Here is a 15,917-nt window from a genome sequence, read left to right as displayed (position 1 = left end):
CTCCTTTCCTTCCTTTATCTCCTTTCCTTCCCTTATCTCCTTTCCTTCCTTTATCTCCTTTCCTTCCTTTATCTCCTTTCCTTCCTTTATCTCCTTTCCTTATCTCCTTTCCTTCCTTTATCTCCTTTCCTTCCTTTATCTCCTTTCCTTCCCTTTATCTCCTTTCCTTCCCTTATCTCCTTTCCTTCCTTTATCTCATTTCCTTCCCTTATCTCCTTTCCTTCCTTTATCTCCTTTCCTTCCTTTATCTCCTTTCCTTTTATCTCCTTTCCTTCCTTTATCTCCTTTCCTTCCCTTTATCTCCTTTCCTTATCTCCTTTCCTTCCCTTTATCTCCTTTCCTTCCTTTATCTCCTTTCTTCCCTTATCTCCTTTCCTTATCTCCTTTCCTTCCCTTTATCTCCTTTCCTTCCTTTATCTCCTTTCCTTCCCTTTATCTCCTTTCCTTCCCTTATCTCCTTTCCTTCCCTTATCTCCTTTCCTTCCCTTATCTCCTTTCCTTCCCTTATCTCCTTTCCTTCCCTTATCTCCTTTCCTTCCTTTATCTCCTTTCCTTCCCTTATCTCCTTTCCTTCCCTTATCTCCTTTCCTTCCCTTATCTCCTTTCCTTCCCTTATCTCCTTTCCTTCCTTTATCTCCTTTCCTTCCCTTATCTCCTTTCCTTCCTTTATCTCCTTTCCTTCCCTTATCTCCTTTCCTTCCCTTATCTCCTTTCCTTCCCTTATCTCCTTTCCTTCCTTTATCTCCTTTCCTTCCCTTATCTCCTTTCCTTCCTTTATCTCCTTTCCTTCCCTTATCTCCTTTCCTTCCCTTATCTCCTTTCCTTCCTTTATCTCCTTTCCTTCCCTTATCTCCTTTCCTTCCTTTATCTCCTTTCCTTCCCTTATCTCCTTTCCTTCCTTTATCTCCTTTCCTTCCTTTATCTCCTTTCCTTCCTTTATCTCCTTTCCTTCCTGCCTAGCCGCCTCCTTCCTTCCTTTATGTGTCACTTTGTCACTTTCTGAGTCAAATCGTCTTTCAGAGTTTTAGTCACTTGCTCGCCCGGCCTCTGAGCGAGCGAGTCGCTCAGAGGCCGGGCGAGCGAGTCAGTCCGGTGGTCGTCATGGTAACTCTGGGTTCTGTCTTCAGAGGGGATGAAGATGAGAGGGATGAAGAACGAGACCAACGGGGCGGCCAAAGCCAACAAAGTGGTGAGTGGCGGCGGCGGCGGCGTCTTCCTGCCGTTACCCTGGAGACGTTAAACACCTGCTGCTCGTTCATGTCTGTTTGTTTTTACAGGATGAAGATCTGAAGTGGGTCGAAGAGAACATCCCGACCTCCATGGCTGACGTGTACGTCATCATCATCATCTTCATCATGTTTACGATACGCATCAAATTATTCATTTAATACCATGATCTCTCTCTCTCTCCCTCGCTCGCTCACTCTCCCTCTCTCTCTCTCTCTCTCTCTCTCGCTCGCTCACTCTCCCTCTCTCTCTCTCGCTCGCTCACTCTCTCTGTCTCTCTCCCTCTCTCTCTCGCTCGCTCACTCTCTCTCCCTCTCTCTCTCTCCCTCTCTCTCTCGCTCGCTCACTCTCTCTCTGTCTCTCTCGCTCGCTCACTCCCCCTCTCCCTCTCTTCCCCCCCCCTCCCTCTCTCTCTCTCCCCCCTCTCGCTCGCTCACAGAGCCTTGCCCCCCCTGCTGGACTCGGATGAGGTAGGTCACCTTGTTTTGTTTATTAGAGCAGGGTGTAGTTCCGTGTGTGAGCAGCAGGGGGCAGCATGCCGTCTCTCCCATCACTCTGTTGTTGATCCTGCTCTCTGTTGTCATGGTGATCAGTGTGATGGCGTGAGAAGACGGCGTGGATCATTGATTTGATGTCTCGTCGTGACCTCCGGCGAACATTTTCTAAATGATTCACACTCTCATCTGGGATCGACCAATCAGCAGAGAGCCTCTGAGCGCACGCCGTCCGTAAGCTGCACACATCACAATCCAGATTAAAGACCGGACTGACCTTCACGCCGTTTCTGTGAAGGTCGCTCAAAGGAGCGAAGTTTACTCCCAAACATTACAAATCTGATTATTACAGTGGAGGGGAGGAAACGCCGCACGCCACACGCCAAGCGCCGCCCCCTGCAGGAACACGCCCCTCGCCAAGCGTCGGCCCCTGCAGGAACACGCCCCTCGCCAAGCGTCGGCCCCTGCAGGAACACGCCCCTCGCCAAGCGTCGGCCCCTGCAGGAACACGCCCCTCGCCAAGCGTCGGCCCCTGCAGGAACACGCCCCTCCAGCTTCACGTGAATACAAATAAACGTCCTGTCACGTGACAGGAACCTGCAGCTAACGTGGCGTTGTGAATACCGCCGTACTTCCTGTTTGATGCAACACTTCACACAAACGGCCTCCAGGTCTGACACGCCGCTGCAGCGGGTCGACTCACGGCGAGGACGAGTCCCGTCCAGATGTGCATCTCCATATATGGACATCTGTAGTTTTAAACAAGGTGGAGGACAGAAGAACTCGCCGACCTCTTGAAGTCGGCGTTCAGCTTCCGTCGAGAGCACGAGCGGACAAATTGGCGTCTTCACGTCAGCTGTGATCTCGTCTGCCGCTCGCTCGCCCGCCCGCGTGCCGTCCGTCGTGTCTGCAACAAAAGGAATCATCCTAACGAGGTCGACCCGCTGAGCGAGGAGCGGGCGAGGCGTCACGTCCACTGATGATCACAGAGCGTGGACACTCACTTCCTGCTTCGTCCTGCAGGTCGCCTTTCAGGATCGACGAGGACGAAAGGCGCCAAAAACTTTCAATCCTCCGAGGCAGCCCGTCCAAACCGTTCTTCATATTTCAGATCAGTCACGCCAACCCTGCACGCCGTGCACGCGGCGCCACGTGCACGTGTCTGTCTCTGGTACTGACTGTTTGTTTTCTGTTGCAGGAAACCATGACGACGAAGTTTGAGATGTCCAAGATGGAGTGAAGCAGGAGGAGAGTGAAGGAAACAGGAAACAGGAAGCAGGAAGGAGTGAAGGAAACAGGAAGCAGGAAGGAGTGAAGGAAACAGGAAGGAGTGAAGGAAACAGGAAGCAGGAAACAGGAAGCAGGAAGGAGTGAAGGAAACAGGAAACAGGAAGCAGGAGAGTGAAGGAAACAGGAAGCAGGAAACAGGAAGCAGGAGAGTGAAGGAAACAGGAAGCAGGAGAAGGAGAGACTGAAGGAGAGTTTTGAACACAGATGCAGGCGGTCGACTCGTGGCGAGCGGGTGAAACGATGAACGTACAGTGACATCATCACGACGCCGCACGGATCCTTTGATTTCCTGTTTGTATTTATATTTGTATACACAGAATATTTTATAGACTGGATGTCCACGCGCTCTTTTGGCCTTTTCTTTGTTTACTTGTTGACTCGTGATGTTCGCAGGTTTTTGTCTCATCTGACTCGTCGGTGTTTTCACTGTCGCCACGGCGGCGCTCGCCCGTCGCTCGCTCGCCGTCACAGCTGCTCGCTCTCCAAAGCGTGAGCGTAGACGACGAGACGAGGAGTGAACGCGGCTTTTCAAATAGTTTGGTTCTGCGTCTTAAAGTTGTTTCCATGAATCTGCTGAGTTGGTGCGTTTTTTGTTTTTTTTTTCACGTGGAGGGAAAATATTTGTGATGATAAACTGATGAACATGTCGATGCACTTTTTATTAAAACTCCAAACAAACGTCCCCGTGGAAGTCGATGTGCTGATGTGAAGTTCAATAAAAAAACTATTTTAGAAGACGGGTGTCTTCATTTATTTCACTGCGTCTCATCACACACACACACACACACACACACACACACACCTCAAACATTTTAGTCCTGTTAAGTTACTGCTAACAACTTGATAGAGCATTTCCTGTTATATAAATCCTTTATCTGCCAAAACGAGCAGGACGCTTTTATTTTGAAACCTCCCGGCATTCTGCTACATCCGGTTGCCGAATTAGCGTCCCGAGTAACAATATTTAATTATATAACTAAACACTTTCTGTCTTAACAGTGAGTAATAAATGTATAGAGGAACATTAAGCTTTTAACTCGACATGACGCGTCTCACGCGGACGCGCAGAGTCACGTGAGGGTCGTAAATTGGCGCGCATGCAGTCAGCTATCATTAACGTGACTGATCATACCGCGAGCACGCCGGCTCTGACGTTCATTCATATTAACCAAACGACATCAACATTAATAAATAATATGAGATGGATACTCACACTTTCATTTAAAGGCACAAACAGCTTCTGTTAAGTTATGACGTCACAACCGAAGCTCACTCATCAACTTCCGGCGTGACTCTCATTAGAACATCATGACTGATCACGTGGGCTGGCTCACTTATCGCGTTATCAGTGAATAACTTGTCCCTAACATTGGGCCTTTTCACACACACACACACACACACACACACACTTGCTGGTGAGCATGTGGTCTGAGACCCGGCCTGGATGTCGAGTCTCTAAAGTTAGGCGTGTTCCGGTCCGGATAACACAGCAGCACCTCTCTGTAAAGTTCTGTTTCCTGTTTGCTTTGTAAATAAATCTCAAAACTGAAATAATTAACTGAATTATTTATTTGTTTGTTTGTTTTTTCTGGTGAGAGTTTGTGTGAATGTTAGAAACCACATCAGGAGCTTCACAGATCTCTAACTTCAGTTTGTCTGACGCCTTCAGCTGCGTGATGACACTTTAAATCTGAACATTAAAACTAAACGAACATTATTTCATCTGAACATTTCTCTGTTTGTTTTTGTTTCTGTCGCCCCCCGGTGGTGAAACAAACTACCAAACTCCATACAGTCTGTAGAGTCCCTTTGCACCTCTTTATGGAGACTCATGGTCAGCACTTCCTGTCAGCACCTGTGGTCACTTCCTGTCAGCACCTGTGGTCACTTCCTGTCAGCACCTGTGTGTCCCATCTGATAGTTGTTTCCTCGCTTGTGTTGCTTTGAATTGTCGAATATTTTGTTTTCAGCTAATCCTTCAGCCGGCTGTTGGATGTTGCTCGGCGGCTCTGATGGCCTAACGGTCAGGTCCATGATCCATGTACGAGCGGCTGGCGCAGGTTCAAATCTCACAAAGGTGACGTAAAGTAGTCGTGACATCAGCAGCAGTGCCACACCTGGAAACTGTTCCTGCAAAAAGCTGATATCAGAAGTTCCGCCCCTTTCTTGATTCTGATTGGTTGTTGAGGTAGAAGAAGACTCCGTTTTGAAGCTGGCCTCCAGTGGCCGCTTGGAGTACTGCACTCAGATAAGAGAGGACGCCTCTAGGCCACGTTCTGGTCTCGGTGTCAGCTCTGAGAGTCTTCAGACCTGACCCTGAATCCTGGCTCTGCAGAGTCTGGATCTAATGATGTCCCCCTGAGTCCCTCGGCCTGCTGAACTCCTCACACGGTTTGATGTAAGCGTTAGAAAGACGCTCGCCACGTGGAGGTGTGTGTGCTCTAATATTCAGCAGCTGCTGGTTGTGCGTTATAATCCGGAGCTTGTAATCCATCTGTTCTTCCTGTTTCCTTCGACCTCCAACTGGAACCTGATTATAGATCTGAAGACGACACGCTCACATATCTTCATCAATCTGCTCCTTTACACGCCGCACATCACATGACGCATCCTCGCCTCCACGCCTTCAAACCGCAGCACAATGTTTCTGTGTGTGTGTACTGTATGTACTGTATGTGTGTGTGTGTGTGTGTGTGCACTGTATGTGTGTGTGTGTTCTGTGTGTGTGTGTACTGTATGTGTGTGTGTGTACTGTATGTACTGTATGTGTGTGTGTGTACTGTATGTACTGTATGTGTGTGTGTGTGTACTGTGTGTGTGTACTGTATGTGTGTGTTCTGTGTGTGTGTGTGTGTGTACTGTATGTGTGTACTGTATGTCTGTGTGTGTGTGTGTACTGTGTGTGTGTACTGTATGTACTGTATGTGTGTGTTCTGTGTGTGTGTGTGTGTACTGTATGTGTGTGTGTACTGTGTGTGTGTGTGTTCTGTGTGTACTGTATGTGTGTGTTCTGTGTGTACTGTATGTGTGTGTTCTGTGTGTGTGTGTGTGTGTGTACTGTGCGTGTGTGTACTGTGCGTGTGTGTGTGTGTGTACTGTATGTAGTGTGTGTGTGTGTACTGTATGTGTGTGTTCTGTGTGAGTGTGTGTGTGTGTGTTCTGTGTGTACTGTATGTGTGTGTACTGTGTGTACTGTATGTGTGTGTTCTGTGTGTGTGTGTACTGTGCGTGTGTGTACTGTGCGTGTGTGTGTGTGTGCACTGTGCGTGTGTGTACTGTGCGTGTGTTCTGTGTGTGTGTGTGTACTGTGCGTGTGTGTGTGTGTGTGTACTGTGCGTGTGTGTGTGTGTGTGTACTGTGCGTGTGTGTGTGTGTGTGTTCTGTGTGTGTGTGTGTGTGTGTGTACTGTGCGTGTGTACTGTTCGTGTGTACTGTGCGTGTGTGTGTGTGTACTGTGCGTGTGTGTGTGTACTGTGCGTGTGTGCGTGTGTGTGTGTACTGTGCGTGTGTGTGTGTATACTGTGCGTGTGTGTGCGTGTGTGTGTGTACTGTGCGTGTGTGTGTGTGTGTACTGTGCGTGTGTGTGTGTGTCCGTGTGTGTGTTCTGTGTGTTCTGTGTGTGTGTACTGTATGTGTGTGTGTGTGTGTGTGTTCTGTGTGTGTGTACTGTATGTACTGTATGTGTGTTCTGTGTGTGTGTGTATGTACTGTGTGTGTGTGTTCTGTGTGTGTGTGTGTGTGTGTACTGTTTGTGTGTGTTCTGTGTGTGTGTGTGTGTGTTCTGTGTGTGTGTGTATGTACTGTGTGTGTGTGTGTGTGTGTACTGTATGTGTGTGTTCTGTGTGTGTGTGTGTGTGTGTGTGTGTGTGTGTGTTCTGTGTGTGTGTGTGTGTGTACTGTGTGTGTGTGTGTGTACTGTGTGTGTGTGTACTGTGTGTGTGTGTGTGTGTGTGTGTGTGTGTGTGTGTGTGTGTGTGTGTACGCTGCAGCATTACGGCTGTAATAACATAATCCCAGAGATTTGTCCTGACAGTAAAGACAGTATGCTGCCGATCTCAACTGACAGGAGGGAATTATGATCACACACACTTTACAGACGGCCAGACGTGTGTGTGTGTGTGTTATTGTTTCTGCTGAGAGGATCAACATGTGGCCCGCCAGCCCTCTGAGGGACGCTGACAGGGTCAGGTCCAGGATTAATGGTGTTTAGGGTCATGTCCAAGTTACTACGGATTTATGGTTCTATAGTTTAGAATATAGACTAATAATATAATATAGTCTGAGACTAATAATATAATATAGTCTTAATCTAATAATATAATATAGTCTTAGACTAATAATATAATATAGTCTTAATCTAATAATATAATATAGTCTGAGACTAATAATATAATATAGTCTTAATCTAATAATATAATATAGTCTTAGACTAATAATATAATATAGTCTTAATCTAATAATATAATATAGTCTTAGACTAATAATATAATATAGTCTTAATCTAATAATATAATATAGTCTTAGACTAATAATATAATATAGTCTGAGACTAATAATATAATATAGTCTGAGACTAATAATATAATATAGTCTGAGACTAATAATATAATATAGTCTTAATCTAATAATATAATATAGTCTTAGACTAATAATATAATATAGTCTGAGACTAATAATATAATATAGTCTGAGACTAATAATATAATATAGTCTTAATCTAATAATATAATATAGTCTTAGACTAATAATATAATATAGTCTGAGACTAATAATATAATATAGTCTGAGACTAATAATATAATATAGTCTTAGACTAATAATATAATATAGTCTTAATCTAATAATATAATATAGTCTTAATCTAATAATATAATATAGTCTTAATCTAATAATATAATATAGTCTTAATCTAATAATATAATATAGTCTTAATCTAATAATATAATATAGTCTTAATCTAATAATATAATATAGTCTTAATCTAATAATATAATATAGTCTGAGACTAATAATACAGTCGTAAACATCCTGAAATAACGTGAGAAGGATTTCCCTCCTTGTTCACGGAATAAACTCTGAAATCCACAAATTCAGGACTAATCCAGGAGAGACCTGGACCTGGAGGAGCTGCTGTCCTGACACGTTCCAGGACCTGGAAGTGGATTCTTTCAGCTCGCCTGCTTGAACTCCTGACTCAGATTTGACTCTCGGATGAATCTGTCGTCTTCTTTTTGTGTTTGTGCTGCTGAGCATCTCGTCCAATGGGACCGACCATGTCCCTCTAACATGAGTCTCCAGTCTGTCTACAAACCCTCCAGTGATGAGAAAAATCCATCCTCTCCGTCTTCTGCCTGCTCAAACAGGCCGTTTGGAGATGTTCCCTTCATGACATCACAAAGGGCAGTAGCCCCTCCCCCAGGTGGGTGACCCTCCCACAGCTAGGTGTTTGTTCTGCCCTCTGAGTCTGCCTTCTCACCGTAAACAATAGGACATGGAGCCAGAAAGCAGCGAGTACACCCGAGCCCTTCCAGAGAGGGGGCGTGGCCAGACACAGCTCATTTACATATTTAAAGCTACAGACACAGAAACAGCCTGTTCTGAGCAGGGCTGAAATAGAGGGGTTTATAGACATGATCAAATACAGGATCAGAGTGGATTTACAACAACACACTTCACACACATGATGAAGAGGAGCGAGGACACTGATTTCACCTGAAGAAGAGGAGGAGGTCATGTGACCTTTAAATCGGAAAATAAATTTAGTGTAAATACTTTGCTGGAGGTGAGTTTTCTCTCTGAGTTGAATCCTGATGTGTAGGATGTAGGAATAGTGCAGCCGCGATGGTGTGAAGGGACTGTGTGTCTGGCATATGGTCGACCCCCCCCCCCCCCCCCCCCCCCCCCCCGCCTGCTGCCAGCTAATACATACAGATCTACTTTAATACAAAGAAATCTCGTATTATTGCGCCCATTACGTAAAGGGATGAGATTATCGATACGCAGATTAATGAGCATCCAATGGTGTTCAAGTGTTCACCCCCCCCCACACTCCAAAAATAGAAAACCTCACACTGACTTGCAGTTTAGTTGTTAGATTTTAGTCTTTATTGTACTATTTTTTTTCTTGACAATTTGCTAGCGGACATGTGAAAACTTGGACCAACAAAACATCATCATCATCGTCATCATTTTTTTTTTTTTAATTACAGCGTATCGTCTGCGACTGTGGTAACAGTGAGAAGATGTGAAGTTTTTAGAAAACAAGAAAAGAGAAGAAAAACAAAAAAAATCCAAAACCGAACAGGAAGAAAAACAAAAACATTTGACTTTAATATTCGATGGTGATTTTTTTTTTTTTTTTTTAATTCTTCATGTACACAATATAACAGTCTAAAAACATTAAACACACAGAGCTGAAGACATCGCAGTGTTGGTGGGGGGGTGGCAGTCCTCGGGGCAGTTTATATACTGGAGCAACATGGTCCTGCTGTACTGTCAAATATCTACTGGGATGGATGAGGGGGTGTGTGTGTGAAGGGGGGGGGGGGAGGAAGGAGGGGACTACAAACCAAAATGGCCGTGATATAAAACTAACAGTCTTTTTTTTCTTTTTTTTGTTGTACTTTAAATCCACCAATCAGGAGTCGGCAGAGACGGAGAGCAGAGGAGAATAAAGGAGGGGGGGGGAGGGGGGAGGAGGGGGGGGGGGGCTTGATTTTTACATTTCTGCATTTTTCTTTTTCTCTCGTAGACAATATAAAATCTCACAGACAAGCAAAGAAAAAATAAAAACACTGGATGTACATGTTTGTTTGTACGTATGGATGTGTCGGACGGAGGGACGGGCGGGCGGGCGGGCGGAGAGGAGGGAGGGAGGGGGGGGGAGGTGAAAAGAAGGGCTTGAATTATTGCTTTCTGAGTGATTATTATTCTCACTTCTCTTCTACATGGATTCTCACTCTCTCGATCTCTCTCGTTCTCACCGTGGTGACCTGTTTACACGTGATTACTCCGTTTATTCAGGAGGAGGAGGAGGAGGGATGAAGGGAGAGAGACGAGGGAGGAGGAGGAGGAGGAGTTAGGGTGGAGGGAGGGGGCGGGGCTCAGAGCTCCATGCTCAGCGAATCCCGGGCAGTTTTAATCCTCTTTGTGTGGCCTCACACGTTTCCCGCCTTTTTGTCTGGTAAAATGATAACAGAAAAAAAATGTATTAAAAAAAGAAGAAGAATCACAAACAGTCACATAAAAAAGGTGTTATATGTTTGATGTGTGTTTTAGTGGTTTAGTGCAGATGTTCGTCCTCTGGCGTGGGGTTAGTTTAAGTTACATTAACGACGTGAACACAAAGTAAACAACAACAACAACAACAACAACAACAACACAACAGCTTCATGACAGAGTTTTCACATCGACTGGAGAAGGACCGACAATCTGTCCTCATGACTCCTCCATATTTACCCTGATGTCCCCCCTTCATGTGTCATCGTCTGTATATCTGCCCCCCCCCCCGAGAGAGACAGAGAGGGAGAGAGAGGGAGGGAAGGCTAGTTAATCTGGCTTGTCGAAGAGGCTCTGTGACACTTTGATTTTGCCCGCTAATCCGTTGATGGACTCAACTCTATTGATGTCTACTAAACCAGCTTTTCTCCTCCGCTGCAAACACACAGCTAGCTACCCAACAATACGGCTAGTTAGAGGAAGCAGCCGGCCGAGCCCGCAGAGGACGCCGAAACACGGGGGGGTCGGGGGTCTTACAGGGGCAGCAGAGCTTTATTCACATGTACACTCCAGCTGACATCGAAAACGTGCGGAGGAAGCGACGTCATCACCTCGTCCTCTCGCCCGTGGAGAACACTTCCTGAAATACGACCCCAACATGAGATTTGACTAGGAGGCTGGCAGGAGGAATTCTGGGTAAAGTCGGCCCAGTTTGTGTTCACGCGTGAATCTTACCCTGAACAGGTTCAGGAAGTTTTCTGACGCTGGTCGTTCACGTGGTCGGATTTATTTGAAAGATGTTTCTTTGATTTTTAAACGTGCCGTCAGAGTTCCCGCTTTTCCTTCTGTGAACATCTTACTGAATGTCTTCTCAAAGTGTCGATTATTTTTGGTACATTTTTGATTGCACAAGTCGTGATTGAGGTCGTGATCGCCGGGCACTCGCCGGGCAAGTCCATTTCGGCGGGAAGCTGGAGAGTTTAAATCCCGAGTAGCCAACTGCTGAGGAACCGCTGAGCAGGACACGAACATCGTATTCTGTTTGTGTGTATGTGTGTGTGTGTGTTTCACCACCGGAGAGGAATGACTCCCCGCTCTGGGATCGGGTGAAGTTGGCGTGCTCGATAAATCGACCACATTGGAACAAACGTTTCCTGAGATAATGATGGCTGTGTGAAGACCAACACAGAGCAGAAGGAGTTCAACATTTATCAGATGAAAGACTTGGATGTAGCTTTTCTTAATAATAAAATATTTCCATCTCGTCTTCTACAAACCACAGTCGGCGCCCGCACATCGGAGAACAACATGGAGAACACGTCTTCAACTGGACTTTTCGGGGTCAATCATGCTTAGGCCTCGTTTGATTGGCTCTTAAACATCTAAATGTATTGAAAGCCTGTTTATATCACTGTTGGCGTAGCTGGCAGTGAAATGATTTGTAAATCTTTGCGAGCTGTTCAACTCGGCTCGCAACACTTTAAGCTTCAAAGCGAGCTCTGGTGAATCGCGCGGTCGCAGCGGGAGGCGCGGCGCGGCACGGCGCTCCCCTCAAACATCTGTTGGGCTGTTTGAGATCAAAGCCAGGCGGAGTGTCGGACACGGAGCCTCACGCCGCACCTGAATGAAGGAGGAGGCCGGGAAGTGATAAATAATGGAGGAGGGCAAAGATCCCCTCCTGCTTCAGCCTCCTGATGTTTGCTGTCCAGCGGCGGTACGGAAACCAGCGAGAGACATTCAGGCTCGATGTCCGGCCTGAGGTGGAGCAGAAACCGCCGCTGAAATCAAACGCTGCTGCTAAATCCGCTCTGAAAGATGTCTCACTGGGGCCGCGGTTAGCTTGCTCTCTGACCGCCGGTGTCGCGTTGCAGTTAATTGGATATTTATGTTTTTGTAAAATGACATGAACAGTCTTCCTTCAACCGTAGCTGCCCTGGGAATCTGCACTCGTCACCTGATTCCTTGTTATCGTTAAACGGTTCGACTGTTTGGCTGCTTGACATTTTAATAGAATAAAGACGCCTCTCTTTCTCTCTCGTTATAAAATACTTGCTGGTGAACAAACATTTATAAAACTACACATCTATGTCTTTAAAGGGATACAAGAATAACTACTGCATTTTATTTTATCATGCAACCATCCGGGGGAGTCGGCATGCCTATGTATACAAGGTTCTGCATATAAAGATGTTTGTGTGTCTGAAAGCTATAAAGTTATATTCCTTCTTGTCAGGACCTAGCCGGCTTAGCTTAGCATCAAGACTGAAAGCAGGGACAATTAGCTTCTCTGGGCTTCTCTCTCTAAACCAGAGGGATGACCAAAGTCAACACTTTGTTCCACTGAGATATCGACATAAAGACCAACATGCCTCGTTATCGCATTGAGATTCTGTTCATTCTACTTTAGGCCTCCGTGCAAAGGTCAAAGTTCGTACGTGCTTCAACTACGTTCATCGAACGTTTCGTGTCGAACCAAAAGACTCTTTTTATTTACTGTTTCTGTGTGACTGTCACTCAAAGCATTGGGTTGATGACTTAGCTTAGCACAGAGACTGATGAATTAGCTTAGCACAGAGACTGATGAATTAGCTTAGCACAGAGACTGATGAATTAGCTTAGCACAGAGACTGATGAATTAGCTTAGCACAGAGACTGATGAATTAGCTTAGCACAGAGACTGTAGGAAAAGTTTGGCATCCGTAAGCGGACATCCGTCGATAAATTTTTTTTTTAACTCACGAACATTTCAAATACAAAGGTAACAAATGCATTTACAAGAAAAACGCTGACATCCCGAGGTGAGCAGATAAACCAGCTTTGGTTAATGGTAACGAGAAGCAAGAAACCAACAAGAAAAACAACACATCTTAACTTGTCATCACAGGAAAACAGAGGTCATTAAAATAAATGTTTGTACGTCTGCTTAGCGCCTCCATTCAGAATGTAAAGGGTTAAAACTGCCAACTCAACGTTATCCTTTGAAGCTAAGTCCAAAAATGTAGAAAAACGCCACACGGACAGGCAGGCGCTGAACACCGGCAGTTAGCTTGTGCTAGCGTGCGTTAGCTTGCAGTGTAGCTACAGGCAGTAAACGCACACGCTACGTCCTGCTGTGAGCGTGCGCCCAAGACGAGCGATCCAGTTTAAACTACAACAAACCTCAACAATGAGTCAAGCTGCTTCCGGTCTTTATGCTAAGCTAGGCTAACCATGAGCTTCGTCCAGTTCTCTGAAGAACAGACAACATGAGAGGATGAATCCTCTCTCAGAAAGGAAGTAATCAGTGTTTTCCACATGATGTAAACCTCATGTTCAACCTGTGTGTGTGTGTGTGTGTTTGACATGTGTGTGTGTGTGTTTAACTCTGTGTGTGTGTGTGTGTTTAACTCTGTGTGTGTGTGTGTGTGTGTGTGTGTGTGTGTGTGTGTGTGTGTGTGTGTTTAACGTGTGTGTGCTACATTGTGCAGAAATGTCTGACTTTAAATTTGCATGAAAAATGCGTTGACCTGTGCAAGACTGTACATCAATGTTTAGTAACGCATGTCGGCGTCGTAACACCCGTTCAGACCGTTGTCGACGCACAGCTCTCTCTCTAATTGGTCGGTAGCTGCTGACATCACGTCCTGAACGATGGCCACCGCCGCCTCCCGTAAATCCCTCTTCCTCATCTCCTCCCTCTCCTCCTCGTCTCCCTCGAATTCTCCCTGTTCACAAGACTCCGCCCCCTCGTTACAACCTCCATTTTGAGGAGACTCCGCCTCCCCCCTCTGCCCCTCCCCCTCCTCCCCGCTGCTAACAGCTAATGCTAGCTCAGGTGCTGTAGTTTTAGTGCTGTGGTTTGTTAGTGCTGCTTGTTTGGCGTCATGTCTGGAGTTAGTGTCTCCGTCTTTGTTGCTGTTTTGTGGCTCATCAGAGTCCCGGTCGGCGTGCTCTAACTCACCGCTGTTCACAGCCGCCGTGGCGTTGATGATCTTAGCGTTGGCCTCATCTTTCGCTCCTCCCGCCTCCTTGCTCTTCTTCACGGGGCTGTCCCCTGTCGTCTTCTCCTCGTCCTGGTGATTGTGTATGGCGTGCTCGTCCGCTGTGCCGTTGGAGCAGCCGTTCTCCCCGTTGGTCACCGGAGCTTCTGCCGGCGTCTTCTCCGCCTCCTTCGCCGCCTCCTTCACCGCCTCCTTCGCCGCCTCCTTCGCCGCCTCCTTCACCGCCTCCTTCGCCGCCTCTTCTCCGCTCGCCGGCTCCTCGCTGTCTTCTCGCTCGCCGCCGCGTCTTTGTCATTGCTCTCCTTGTCGGCAGCCTCGCCTTCCGCTCCAGCTTCCTCAGCTGTTTCTACTCCTTCTGCCGCCTCCGTGGCCTCCTCCTCCTCCTCCTCCTTGGCGCCCTCGCCCATGTCCACGCTGGTGGATTTGCCCTTTCGCAGGATGAAGTTCTTCAGGGGAAACCGCACGGCCGAAGTGCGAGCGCTTGGCCTTGGCTGACTTGGCGTCTTTGCCCTCCTCGGCTGCTCCCTCCTCACCTTCAGGGAAGAGGCACATCTCGGGGTTAGAGATTCTTTATTCATCACGTTCTGTGAATGTCAGAGGAACGCCACTTCCTGCTTTTAGCACAGTGGATGAAAAAGGATTTACATAAATGAATTAGGAGCTGGTTTGGCGGTTTTTAACTTCTCGAGTGATAAATATAACTTCTCTAAAGAACGCAGTGATGTGCGGCGTTTTGGCCAACGGGGCGAGAAAAGAATACGCAAAAGATGGTCAGAACATCATTCAGGGAGTTACTCTTTAAGTTAACAAGGACAGGAGAGAGAGAGAGAGAGAGAGAGAGGGAGAGAGAGAGAGAGAGAGAGAGAGAGACAGAGACAGAGAGAGACAGAGAGAGAGAGAGAGAGAGAGACAGAGAGAGAGAGAGAGACAGAGAGAGAGAGAGAGAGAGACAGAGACAGAGAGAGAGTGAGAGAGAGAGAGAGAGAGTGAGAGAGAGAGAGAGAGACAGAGACAGAGGGAGAGAGAGAGACAGAGAGAGAGAGAGAGAGAGACAGAGAGAGAGGGAGAGAGGGAGAGAGAGAGAGAGTGAGAGAGAGAGAGAGAGACAGAGACAGAGGGAGAGAGACAGAGAGAGAGAGGAGAGAGAGAGACAGAGAGAGAGAGAGAGAGAGACAGAGAGAGAGGGAGAGAGGGAGAGAGAGAGAGAGTGAGAGAGAGAGAGAGAGAGACAGAGACAGAGGGAGAGAGACAGAGAGAGTGAGAGAGAGAGAGAGAGACAGAGACAGAGGGAGAGAGACAGAGACAGAGAGAGAGAGAGAGACAGAGAGAGAGAGAGAGAGAGACAGAGAGAGAGGGAGAGAGGGAGAGAGAGATGAGAGTGAGAGAGAGAGAGAGAGACAGAGACAGAGGGAGAGAGACAGAGAGAGAGAGAGAGAGAGAGAGAAGCCGACACAGGTAGGAGTACGCCGCACGTTGGACTCGAACCTTGAAACACTACAGTACATGCAGACGTGCCCGTATGACCTTCAGCGGCTCCCTCATGTTTAAAAAAATAAATAAATAAATAAAATCTAAGAGCCACAAACTTCTTTTTTGAATTTTCTGCAGCCGGTTGTTAACCCTGAGGCTGCACTCACGCTCGGCAACAGCGGTCCCCCCCCCCCCCCTCGCCCTCGCCCCACCCCCCCGCTCGCTCGCTCGCCTGCAC

The 15,917-nt window shown here is 46.9% G+C and overlaps 1 protein-coding gene and 1 long non-coding RNA gene across 9 annotated transcripts; one reads left to right on the top strand and one right to left on the bottom strand.

The window, feature by feature from the left end:
- The first annotated feature begins 1,088 nt into the window (after nucleotides 1-1,088).
- Nucleotides 1,089-3,748, top strand: LOC306819246. Of its 8 annotated transcripts, none has more exons than XR_013778502.1 (6): nucleotides 1,089-1,189; nucleotides 1,278-1,330; nucleotides 1,667-1,697; nucleotides 2,920-3,032; nucleotides 3,086-3,122; nucleotides 3,160-3,748. It is a non-coding gene; the product is annotated as an uncharacterized lncRNA (long non-coding RNA). The 8 variants fall into 8 exon arrangements; XR_013778504.1 differs by having other exon boundaries at nucleotides 1,091-1,189; nucleotides 2,920-3,006; nucleotides 3,079-3,122; XR_013778503.1 differs by lacking the exon at nucleotides 3,086-3,122 and having other exon boundaries at nucleotides 1,090-1,189; nucleotides 2,920-3,051; nucleotides 3,124-3,748.
- Nucleotides 3,749-9,962: 6,214 nt separating this feature from the next.
- Nucleotides 9,963-14,776, bottom strand: LOC306819245 (uncharacterized protein). Its single transcript, XM_079373018.1, is given in 4 exon segments — nucleotides 9,963-10,191; nucleotides 14,170-14,431; nucleotides 14,434-14,661; nucleotides 14,663-14,776. Coding segments are annotated over 4 exon segments (612 nt in total). The 5' UTR covers nucleotides 14,762-14,776; the 3' UTR covers nucleotides 9,963-10,168.
- Between the last annotated feature and the right edge of the window lie 1,141 nt (nucleotides 14,777-15,917).

Source organism: Symphodus melops (genome assembly GCF_947650265.1).
Source record: "Symphodus melops genome assembly, contig: scaffold_453, whole genome shotgun sequence".
NCBI classification, from domain to species: domain Eukaryota; kingdom Metazoa; phylum Chordata; class Actinopteri; order Labriformes; family Labridae; genus Symphodus; species Symphodus melops.
Note: the sequence above shows the minus strand (reverse complement) of the source record. Positions and strands in the feature narration are given on the sequence as shown.